The sequence below is a fragment of the Plectropomus leopardus genome, chromosome 8 (genome assembly GCF_008729295.1).
Source record: "Plectropomus leopardus isolate mb chromosome 8, YSFRI_Pleo_2.0, whole genome shotgun sequence".
NCBI classification, from domain to species: Eukaryota; Metazoa; Chordata; class Actinopteri; order Perciformes; family Serranidae; genus Plectropomus; species Plectropomus leopardus.
Window position 1 is genome coordinate 28,554,388 of NC_056470.1, and position 12,451 is coordinate 28,566,838.

Below are 12,451 nucleotides of genomic sequence, written 5' to 3' on the forward strand. Positions count from 1 at the left end.
GCTGAGACAGAGTGCTCTCTGTCCCAGAGTTTAGCAGATTTCCTGTCTGTGCTCAGAATTCACTGTGTGACCTGAGGGCCAGGCGACGTGATTTAAGTCAAGTCAGGTAGGCATAGCATCTTTTTTTTTCAGAATTGATAACCAATAGATTCCTCACACATACATAGTTTGGTAAAAAAAATTGGATAAATACTCAGAGTCAGGAACTGCATCTTCAGAATCTTGGTATGAAATACACTGTGTTACTTTGTACTGCTTCACTGTTGGCCGATGATGATGATGGTGATGATGAGATGACAGTAACAGTACATATTGTACTTGTGTGCAGATAAAGATAATGATAGGGTGACAGTAACAGTACACACTATACTTGTATTGATGACAATAACGTTGAGTAGGTGGCAATAACAATACATATTGTAGTTGTAGTACAGATGATGATGATGATGATGATGTTGGGGTGATAGTAGCTATACATATTGTAATTATAGTATTGATGATGATGACAATGTTGATGTGAGAGTGACAGTAAGAGCACATATTGTACTTGTGAGTTACACTGCAGCAGCGGCTGTTACGGTGCCGCTCCCAATGCTGCATTATTATAGGCTCATAGACAGCTCCTGGCTACATCTGGCCACAAATGTTATAACAACATCTAAAAAGGACAACAGTTACATGATGAAGTGCTTACTGTGCCTCCCGAAAAAAACAGAAATCTCTGAGATCTTGAACATCTGCTAGTAAGGTGCACATAGTTTAAATGTATCTAGTTTTATAGGCTTTCCCTATTTGTTTATTAGTATACCTGCTCCACCTTATTAAAAGTAGTTTTATCAACAAGTGCTGTCTTTAAAACACCTTAAAAACACTTAAAGTAATGAGAACTTAGAGTAATTATTTAGCCAACTACTTCACTGCTTTCAAGTAAGCTGCTTAAATGGTAATGTCCACTATCATTTAAGAAATTAAAGTAAAAGAGAAGTCAAGAGTGGCACATGTTTATGGACAACTTGTGAGCAAACAGACACACCTGCATTCTTTGGCTCCGTGAGGCCGGGCCCCCCTCCATCAGTCCCAGGACGTAGAGGCCCATGTTGTACTCGCTGCCCCCTCGGAGGCTGAAGCCGAAGCCTGAGGGGCCACGATCCAGGTCTACGCTATAATACCTGGAGTCACGCTGGGGAACAAAGCAGAGAGAGCAGACTGATCAGCATCACAACAGAAAAGACTGAACACCATCAGTGGATAAGATGAGCTACAGCAAAAGTCACCTTCGGACGCGACCTCTGACCCTTCCTGCTTTTGTGTCCGGGGTCATACTCAGTGGTTTCTGAAAGGCTTGAGGAATCTAAAAAAAAGATGACGTTGATGTTAGATTGTGAGTCAAGAACTAGACTGTATATTCGTGTAAGACTGTATATTCGTGTAAGTTTTTTGGATGCTTATGTCTTTGCTTACAGGTGCTGGGACGAGGGACAATGGTGAGCCGCAGAGTATTTCCCGCTCGACGAAGGATCTGAGCAAGCTCCCGATGAGGAAGAGTCACCACTGAGCGTCCTTCTACCGCTTCTAATCGATCTCCAGGCCGGATCTGACCGCTCTTGGCTGCCGGGCTGCCTCGCCGGACCGTCACAAACCGGTGAGGGAGAAGTGAAGCAGCTGAGGAGAGGACAGAAAAAATCAAACTGTTACTTCTACCTTAAATGACTTGTTGCTTAAGTGACTTGTGGAGTGCTTGAGTCGGAACTCGAAACTCCATCCAGCCCCAAAACTTTCCTCTTAAATGAAGGCAGTGAGTAATAGGCGGGGTCAAATGTAGATAAATTTAAAAGCAGGAAGATTTATTTCACCTGTGCGTTTGCCAGAATTCCTAAAACAAGCCGTAATTAAGCTTTGGATCGTTTTTGGCTGGGTCTACTTTATAAATTACTTCCCACAGGAGCCCCCCTTTACACTTCCCCCACTGTCTCCTTGAAACACTCTCCTCTCCTCCTTCATCTCGCCATCTATCAACCTGTCTCTCCATCCGCTGACATGCCAGGAACTGTTTTTCGCTGTTCAATGATTTGTCTTCCTCCTCAAGAACAAACTGTGATGGAACACAAGCTTTCCAGCAATATTTTTCTGTCCCGAATCTGTCAAACTGCACACAGCAACAGACTTTAGAAATTTACACTACGGTTTACACAGAGTCAGTGATTCTTATGCTCAGCTCGAGTAAGACCCACAAACTTGCAGTCTGTCCGCATCTGTATGCCTCCAGCATACCAAATGCACATAAAAACACAGGCAGCAATATTTAGTTCTTTCTGCTGATCTTTCATGTCTGTGTGGGAAACTTTGACTGTCCTCTCCCAGCGATGGATGGTTTTCTGAACGGGCCTGCAGGGCACAGGCCAGGGCGCAGTGTCAGGGGCCCCCTGGCCTTCACCTGCAAAATGTCACTCAATTTAACACAAACCTACAGGGAAGAGATGCAAAAAGACCACAAAGAGATACAAAGTAACTGCAAAGGAATACAAAGCTACAAAAGAGGCCAATCCCACAAAGAGAAAAAATAACTACAAAAGGGGACAAAACAACAGCAAAGAGGCGCAACATGACTACAGAAAGGAACAAATCAACCACAAAATGACTTAAAAGAGACAGATTAACTACAAAAAGGGGCAAAACAGGCCCAAAAAGACACCAAACTGCCCCAATGAGTCACAACACAATTACAAAGAGACACAAAGTGACTAAAAAAGGGTCAAAACCACAAAAAGACACAAAATTACCTCAGAGTCAAGAAATAACTGTGACAGAACAACCAAAAAAGACAACACGTCCTATGCAGTTACAAAGCAACCAAAAAAACCCCCAGAAGACCTCAAGGAGAATTACCTTACCTGAAAGAGTCACAAAATAATTACAAAAAGGGGCAAAATAACCACAAAAAGACAAAACATCACCTCAAAGACTCACAAAACGACTACAAAGAGATACAAAATCACTATAAAAGGGGCTAAACAACTAACAAAATCACCACAGAATCAGTGTGTGTTTCTTGCCCACTGTCTTATAATCCATCTACGTTCCCAGTGCCCACATTTAGGGGCCTACTGCTCACCACGTATCACCCCTGGAGAGTGATCAAACACAGGAGAGCGTAGCTGAGGTTGAACATGACACGAAACTGTTCCACCTCTGAAATGCAGTGTGTGTACAATGTGAGGACGGACAATTAGCCGCATGTGTCAGGAACTCAATTTGTCTTATCTTCTGTACGAAGAGATCTCTCACAATTAAGCTTTACTCTGGTCAGCGTCTGAGGTTGATGAGAAAAATATCGAGCAGACTAAAAATAAATTTGCCTCCATTAATCTCCCGCGCCAACTAAAAAGCTTCTTACAGTTTTTATCTGAACCGTCTGTCTCTGTCTGCTCAGACGTCTATCTGCTGCTCCTCTTCTCTGTGTCTTAGTAAACTCCCCGTTACTCTCCCCCTGACCCCTCTTTGAGGGTACGTGTGCTTTGGTGACAGCTGGCCCCTCTAGAGTCTTGCCAGCGGCCTTATGTAACCCATCAGGCAGCATAAACATTTTGAGACTCTCATTCAGCTGAGGTACATAACCGCCCCCTCAGTCTGCATCCCTCCAGGATAAAAATAACAAGTTTAAATTATCTTATGGAGTGCCATGAAATAAAAATTGCAATTGTGGGCATGAGTGGAAGTGCATGTTGCACTGGAATGACGTTCCAGCTAAAAAGGTACAGCCTATAATTCAGAGTCCAGCAGAGACACATCTCCAATCTGGGCCTAATCTGGGTGACCCAGGCAGAAACGGCAATCAGGTCAAATCAAAGCCAAGGCAGCTTTGCAAATAGTCTTCTTATCATGCATAATACATCAGTCCAACATCCAACAAATACATGAATACACATGTAACACGCACAAAACCACACATGCACAGTGACTCACACGCAGAGGGATTGGGACAGATGTACCCAGCCACACAAACACACACATACATACACACACACACAGATGCATCCAAATGGACTGCTTTATATCATAGTGTCTTTTCCTCTGGCTCTCCATGTTCTCCTGTCCACAGTAATCCCACTGCAGTATGCCCAGCAGCCAGCCTCTGACGCTCTGCACTGATCACCGCTCAGGAGTGGGAGCAGCCTGCCCCCCTCCCACCTCCTCGCCGTCGTAAAATCCCCCTCTGCAGCCCAGATGCATCAAGCCGGTGCACACACAGCAGCCTGCAGATGCCCTGCACACACCGGAGAGCCGGGAGAGCACTGTTGATCTTTAGCAGCATCCTCCGTACAACTAGTGTGTGTGTGTGTGATGAACTCTGCTAATACCGTCTGTTAAATCCATTCATTTTGCTGCCTGTGTAGCTCAGTAATGGCTCTAATACACAGATCACCACATCATGCCGTGTGATGCTTTAAGCCTGGCTGGGTTAAATATACATTTTAAATTCCCTTCAATATGTTGTTGTCACTGCAATCCTCATCCAGCATAAAAAAAAAACATAACATAACATAACATACATATTGCCACAGCATCATCAACTATGTGACATGTGAATCTAACTTTCATACAAGTCTCACCGAGCAAACTTTAGCGTGCAGCACAGAATCACACACACAGCTTAACGTCAAACACTGCACCAAACCCTTGATTTTTTTTTGTTTTGTTTTAGTAATCATGAAACGAGAATGAATAATTACGTTTAGACTCCTTGACAGTTTTCAAAGCAGACTGTAGTCTCTCCAGCATGGCTCACTGAATAGCATGCGCAGAAAACAAAACCAAAAAATAAAAGATCCTAAATTCCTTCAGGTCAGGCAGCTCAGAGGTGTTCGAGATTCACGTGTGACGGTCAAAACACAGGTTTGCTGTCCCCCCTCTGTTGCTCCTCTGCGAGGGAAAATGTTCAGTGTGGCATTTCTCTTGAGCATTCAGAGAGCAATGGAGAGGTAGGTGGGAAGCGGAGGGAGGGAGAGATAGATAGAGAGAGAGAGGGAGAGTTTTAATCTTTTGAAAAACCCGACTGGACGCTTTTACTGCAGAGTAAAGGGGTGTGAGAGAGAGAGAGGGAGAGTGGGCGGGAGCCTGTGAGGGAGATAAGAGCGATGGAGAGAAAGAGTGATGAGAGGAAGAGGAAACGGCAGAGGCTAAAGGCAGATATGGAGAGACAGAGGGGACTTGTTTCTGAGACATGACAGGAGTGAGAATGAAGTGGAGAGTGAGGACACGGTGGAGGGAGGGTCTCTGTGCTGCAGAGACAGGTGCACCTACAACCTTAATCTCACCATGAAAACGTAAATGTGTGTTCGCTCGGCCCATAAAGCAAATTGAACTGCATCAAACTGGAACAGAGGGCAGCCAACACAAGACGGAGGAAGAGGAGATGAGGGCGATACATCATGGTGATGCTGCGGCTAACTGGCTATTCACAAGCACTACACTAAAAGCTAATCAGGGCAGGATGTGTTCGCTTCCCAGACTGAACATAAACAAGCCTCAGTGTCCTGTCAGGTCAGACACAGAGGGAGACGCTAGTGATGTGAGACTTTAAACAAAAGGTCGTTTTGCTGGAGAGTAACTGAATTTATGACGAGAATAACTATATAAAAATGTACGGTACATAAACCTGTTAACTTGTGGGAATATTTTGACATTTGGGGAATCACACCTCATTTTCTTGCTGAGAGTTGGATGAGAGGTTCAATACCACCCCTGTGTCTGAACAATAAATATGAAACTATGGCCAGCAGCCTGTTAGCTTAGCTTTGCAAACAGTTAACCTGGCTCCAACAACTCGCACCTCTAAGTTGTACTAATCAATGCATTGTATATTGTTTGTTAAAAAGAGCTCTGTGCAACATTTAGATCATATCTCTGATTCAGAGTCTGGGCCTGAATTGCCTGCACATGGCTCTCAACATGTAGGTGGCAGAGCCAGCAGCCAGCAGCTAACGATGCTAACAGCGCAGACAGTGCTAACAAAGGCAACAGTAGGAGTTTCCATTAACCTTCAAACTGCACAAACTGAAATAGCAAATATAAAATACGCCTAATGGAAAAAATTTTGAAAAAAACTTCTTGCAAAAAAGGCTTTTACACTTGCATGAGGTGGTATTTCAGGTGATTTGAAAAAGTCATATTTCACAAAACTGCAATGGAAACACTTTTTTTGCCTTTATTGGTCACATGATGCTATGGCTATGCGCTTGTCGGTAGGGACTGGCTCCCTCGGGCATGATGCAGCAGGCGCTGACAGAGGTGTTATTGCATCATAACTCTTAAACGAGTCATGCGTACGTTTTGAATCCACAATTCCTCTGTGAAATTGTGAATAATCACCTCTCAGAAATCGCTCATATGTGGCCGCTCCCATATATAAGGGGCTTGCCTTTCCATTATCGCTCGAATAACACGACTATGTGGCCTTCCATTGGATGACGGCTAGTGCGGTGGCTGCAATAGAAATAAACCTGCTTATGTTTTGGACATCCATCTCCATGCTTCTTGAAATGTTATAGTGAGAGGAGAAGTCAAACAACACAGTCATATTTGTGTTTTATTGAAATTTCAAAAATATCGCTCAAGTCTTGCTCAAATTTGTAATGGAAACCTGCCTAGTGCTGACAGAGCTAACAGTGTTAACGTGGGGCAGAATTCTGCATCAGGTTGGGTATTCGTGGATACCCAGAAGGTGATCGGCAAAAAAATGTGTCCCGAATGATAGATTTGCTCCAAGGTATTACAAAGAACATATGAGTCTGATCATGGATCTTAGGTAATACACATATTAAAATAAAAGAAAATAATAAGAATAATAATTTAATTTTTAACATTTTATACATTTGTGTGTTGGCTCTGTCTTCTGCACCATCTAGAATAAGAAAGCCACTTTAGTCAGGTGTGTAACTAGCAGTCTATGGTCACGAAAAAGCACTTTGCGTTGGAGATTTGCTGCTCAATACTATGAGAATAAGCAAAAAGTATTCCTTTAAATTGCTTATCATGAATTTCCTTTGTTTTAAAATATATTATCTTAGTTTTACATGTATAAAATGGCCCAGAATGATAATTTTAAACATGTTGCTAAACAAATTATTTTAACTGCTGATGTTTATTAAAGGATTTTTGCTGTCATGTCAAGCTGTTAATATACAGAATTACAGAATTAAATGGTTATCTGTGTAGGTGCCAGGGTGGGAGTGGGTCTGGAAAATAAGACCAATGCTGAGCTCTGACGTGGATGGGGCGACCCAAGGGCGTCACACTTCTGATGATGTTGTGGGTCAGTATGGTGTTACCAGCAGAAACCACTGCATAAGTGCAGTGCAGTGTAGCAGAATACACACACACAAGGACTCACATGCACTAACATGCATGTGAGGTCAGACCGTCAACCAAATGAAGTACAGAGAAGCTTGTGTTACCAGCCCACCCTCCCCTTTAAGGGCGGTGGCCTTGTGGGTGACCTGAGGGTGTGACGTGTGCATCGGTGTGTTGTGAGAAGCCGCTCTCCCTCATGGCAGCGAGTGAAGACCAAATGTCACAACGAGTGATGTTAGCCAGCGTGAAAGTGTCTAGATAAACTCAGGGCTCCAGCATAACCTCATGAGACAGCCGTGTATTATTTCTGCTGTTAAAGACTGCACTAAGTCTTCTGTTGGAGGACGGTATTTGAACGCCTCACTCTTCATTCCTTCAGCTGAGTTGCCTGGACCTCTAGAAGCTAGTTACCAGCTAATAACAAGCCAGGAAACATTAGAAGAAATACAGAGCGTGCTCCTTATTACTGTTAGGGGCTGGCAAGTTGTGGAAGGTAACACACTAAGAGAGCAAGACACAATTACTCCACTATACCTTTACACTGCAAACAGTGGTTGGCTGCCACATTAATGCTCTGAATGCTGGATAAAGTTCCTTTAATCAATACAAAAACTTAAGTGTTAAAATGGCAAGTTGTTTTATGACTATTTTTTGGAGGGAGTAGTGACTTCACGGAGTCCAAGTACCAAGTACCAAGCTGAAACTTCAGGAAGGTACTGCCCAGCACTTAACCCCCTGTAAAACTACAAATACTGCAAGGGCACTGCATTTGCATTAACTTTTCTTGACCACAGATGGGAAATATGCAAATGAGTAATTCTGCTTCCAGTTAGCCAAAAGTAAACAAGACGATAAATCAATCTGCGACAACAGTGGATGCCAAAACTGACTTCCTAACAATGCAAATAAAACCAACAGGGAAGGAAATATCACTTTATAAGGAAAGCGTTGATGATGCATCATGACTCATCCGGTGGCATGTAGCCACGTTGACCACTATTTAATCTGTAATTACTTAATGGTGCATCTGTCCACAAGGGCATCCAAATAAAACCTGTTTCCCTGGGCAGGTAACCAAATGGTTTGACTGGGCCAGAATAGTTCAACTACTGCTGCGTAATGCCCGTCCACTTCTTCTTCCAAAACACTACATTTAAAGCATTTAACTTGATTTACTTGTTCCATAGTAGGATTTGTTACAGTGTGGTTGGCGCTCACCCTTTCCGTTCTCCACGTCCTGAGAGGCGATGACGAACCCAAAGCCCTCTCCTGGCTTCCTCCTCAGCTCCACATCAAACCCTCGCAGTGGCCGAGTTCGTTCCCCTCCCTGCCTCTCCAGACCTGAGTTCGGCACTGTGACGCCGCCCGCCTCGTCCTCCAGGCCTGTGTTGATCCAGTCTTTGGGCTCCATCGTCAGGGTCACTGGAATCGACTCCAGGAAACTGGTGCTCTGGATCAGCGAGGAGCGCGTCGGGGCAGGGGAGGGAGGGGTGCTGATGGAGGTGCGGGGCATAGGCAGAGCCTCCGGGAGCAGAGAGGAGGTGTCTGATTCAACAGGTGGTGGAGGGGGGCGGAGGAGAGGCGGGGGGAGTCTCCGGATGGAGCCGGGGGAGACGGTTGAGTGATAAGTGCCTGATAATGTGAGAGAAAACAACTGTGATTTGAATGAAGCTACAACAAACACTTGTTTGTTCGTGACTAAAACCACCAACTCTACAACAATGTGAATCATTTACCTCCTCTGTAAACCAACAAGATGACTTCTGCCTGTTTGGTGTGTTCCTGGAGGACCGTTTGTACCTGTCAACAAACACACAAGTATATTGGCACCAGTGGGGAGAAAGTAATCAGTTCATTTACTTAAATAAACATACAAATACCCCACTGTGAAAATACTCTTACAAACATACTTTACCTAGGTAAAGTAAGCAAGTATAATCACAAAAATGTATTTATAATATTAAAAGTAAAAGACCCAAAGAGAGATGTAAACATATAAATTCATGCAGAAAGGCACAAACTGATAAATAAAAATTTGCCCGAATGCAGGAAATTAAGGAAAGTTTGATGCTCAAAATTTTCTTGCGATAAATTTTAAAAAAAAGCAACCCCCCCAAAATAAAATAAAAATAAAAATTATTTAAAAAAAAAAAAGAAAATGTTAAAATAGTTCATTAGTTTTCTATCCCTTTGTTAACTGATTAATCGACAAATAATTTCAGCTTTACTTGTATGACCTGATAGGTAGTTTAATTTAAAGGGACAAGGGGAAGGGATCAATGTGTTTATTCACTTATGACTAAACTACGCATCACTGTGGTGTCTCACTATATTTAAATTTAATAAAAAAGAGAGAAAAAAAATCAAAAACAAAAAGGGGAAATAAATGATGCTCTGATTGAACTGATTTATCTCGTGCACTTTGTGACAGAGGAGGTGGTAAGTAATTTGGACATGAACCACTGTTTCAACAAATCAGCTGTAAATTGTGTTTAGTTCCTCATTTCTTCTCCTGACTCCCCCCCCGCTGCTCCTCCATTATCACCTGGTCAATGCTCAGACTCTGCACGTCTGCTCCGTTGATTTTGACAATAGCATCCCCTGGCTGCAGGGAGTTGCACTGCTTCCTGTCCCAGACTCTCTTCACTATGGTCATCCTGCCTCCTGGGCCGCCAGCCATCAAGCTGAAGCCGAGTCCTCTGTCTCCTTCGGTCTGGGCCAAGGCCACCGGCACCAGCTCCCCTCCGCTGCAACCGCCACTGCCCACACTCAAAGCTCCGGGAGAGGACAGACTGGTGGGGCTTGCACCGGGGCTAGTGTTACCATGGAAACCGTTGAAGCCGCGGTGGTGGGGGCTGTCAGGTGTGGGAGAAGGTCTGAGGTGTGAGGTCTGCGGTCTGAAGAGGCGTGAGTGAGCGCTGCGGGGGCCGCCGGGGGAGGACGAGGGCCTCCTCGGGGACTGAGGCAGAGGCAGCCGGGAGCCGGACAGCGTGCAGGTGGACAGGTCGCTCTCAGACGACTTGGCTGTGCCATAACGATAAGGATGAGGGGGTGTTGAGAGGGAGTTGTTGTTGTGGTTACGGATCATTGATGCCCTGATGGAAAAGAACAGTCAAAATCAATAGTAAATACAGTTTGTCATTGTTTTGTCACATATTCTGCTACTGAAATGTTCAGGGATGCAACTAAAGATTATTGTCATTATTTTCAATTACTTTCTGGATTTTTCCATTAGTCTATGAAATGTCAACTATTTCAAATATTTCATCGACTAACAAATATAAAAAAGCACCGCAAACTCACACTTGAGAAGCTGAAACCATCTAACATTTGGAATTTTATTTTAAAATGATTAATTAGTTAACAAAACAGCCACAATACAAATTAGAGGGAAGATAATGAAAAACAAAAAAAAACAAACAACACCATTAAAAAACTAATTATTATTAATATTTTTTATTAGAGTATGTAATTTTTTGCATGGAATATTTTGGAAGTCCTTGCACTAACTAAAAAAATATTGTTGCAGATCTAGAAATATTAAATAAATGGATAAAGGTACATTAGATCGTACTGTACTGTACTGTCCTACACTAATGTATTTCTGACCTGTCACTGCCTCCTGGACCATATAACTTTATACAAGATGCATTTTTCCCCATTGCTTGAACAAAAGGTAACTGGTAAAATGCTTCCACGCTAGACACCCTAAGTTATTTATCAAAAATCTAATTATGTTTTGTGAAAGCACCAACAGTCAACCTCACAATGTTGTTGCAATATCAATATTGAGATATTTTATCAAAAATACTGTGATATTTGTTATCCATATCACAAAGCCCTTATTCAGATGAATGCACCTCATCAGTACAATCTCTCCATGAACCTCCTTTAGGTCTTACGTGTCGCCGTTACCTGTGTGAACCGATGGCTGAAACAACTTCGCTGTCACTCTGGCTGGCGAGTGTTGGGTCGAACGACTGCAGCCGGGCCAAACTTCTCAGTGAACGTGGAGGACGCACAGGAGGGGAAGACGCAGCGTTGCTCATACTCAAGCGCCTGTATGAGAGCTGCTGTCTGGTAGCGAAAGACATGGCGTTCCCATTGGCGTCTAGAGTCACCCCTGACTCCATGTAACTCCCGTCACTGTGGACCCCGTTGTAGTTAAAGTGCTGTGTGTGGGGAGTGGGTGTCGGGAGGCGAGGTAGTTGGTGAAGAGGCTGAGGCTGGGTGGTGGTGGGTGGTACGATGGGCTCCCCGCTCTCCATCAGCCTCGGCGGGGGCTGCTTGGGACAACCGTCAGGGTTGTAGAGCATTGGATACCCTCTTCTGACCTCTACGTCCACACTGTGGCCCACAGGCACCGACTTCAGCATCTCGACCACCTCTTTGTGAGACACTCCCAACACACAAACGTCATTGATGTACACCAGGATGTCCGCTAATAAAGCACAAAGAAAGCACATTGAGATATTATTAGAAAACTTGGCATCTTTAACCCTTTGAAACCTGGAGCGACATTACTTTACTTGTGCTGCTTTCAGAAGCCTTTCACACGTATTTAAACCTTTGAACCCTCAGCAGTTTAGTTCAATTTCTTCTTCTTTTATACGGGCTGGCACCACCTTATTTAACAGAACTTTTACACCATCACACTCCAGCTAGATATTTGAGGTCCAACAACCAAATGCTGTTAAAGGTTCCTAGGTCCCGCAATAACAACAGAGGTGGCCGAGCTTCTGCAGTGGCTGCCCCTCATGTGTGGAACAGTCTACCTGTTCATGTAAGAGCTGCTCAGTCCCGAGAAACCTTTAAGTCGCTGCTTCAGACCCTCAGTTGAGCTGAGGCACTTCGACTTAAAGTATTGTGCTGTATCTCTTGCATTTTATTTTGTACTCTCTTTATTATGTTTTACTCGTTTCTAGTTGTTTTGTCCCTTGGTTTTAGGATTTTTCAGCACTTTGGTCAACTACAGTTTCAAATGTGCTACATGAAGAGATTTGGCGTTGACATTCTTTTGTTGCTCAAAGAAATCAAGACAATTTGCACAAGTTTCAAAGGGTTACTCATCTGCAGCAAAATGACACATTTTTGTGATCTT

General features: G+C 43.6%; 1 protein-coding gene across 1 annotated transcript in view; it reads right to left on the reverse strand.

Annotated features, from left to right (window-relative positions):
- LOC121947202 (membrane-associated guanylate kinase, WW and PDZ domain-containing protein 2) overlaps positions 1 to 12,451 on the reverse strand; it is a 53,138-nt gene that overhangs the window by 3,528 nt on the left and 37,159 nt on the right. The window contains exons 9-15 of the mRNA XM_042492139.1: positions 11,266 to 11,791; positions 9,896 to 10,445; positions 9,087 to 9,150; positions 8,569 to 8,982; positions 1,462 to 1,662; positions 1,275 to 1,351; positions 1,034 to 1,180 (exon numbers count right to left, since the gene is read on the reverse strand). Coding sequence (XP_042348073.1) covers positions 1,034 to 1,180; positions 1,275 to 1,351; positions 1,462 to 1,662; positions 8,569 to 8,982; positions 9,087 to 9,150; positions 9,896 to 10,445; positions 11,266 to 11,791 — 1,979 coding nt within the window. The remainder of the gene's footprint in view (positions 1 to 1,033; positions 1,181 to 1,274; positions 1,352 to 1,461; positions 1,663 to 8,568; positions 8,983 to 9,086; positions 9,151 to 9,895; positions 10,446 to 11,265; positions 11,792 to 12,451) is intronic.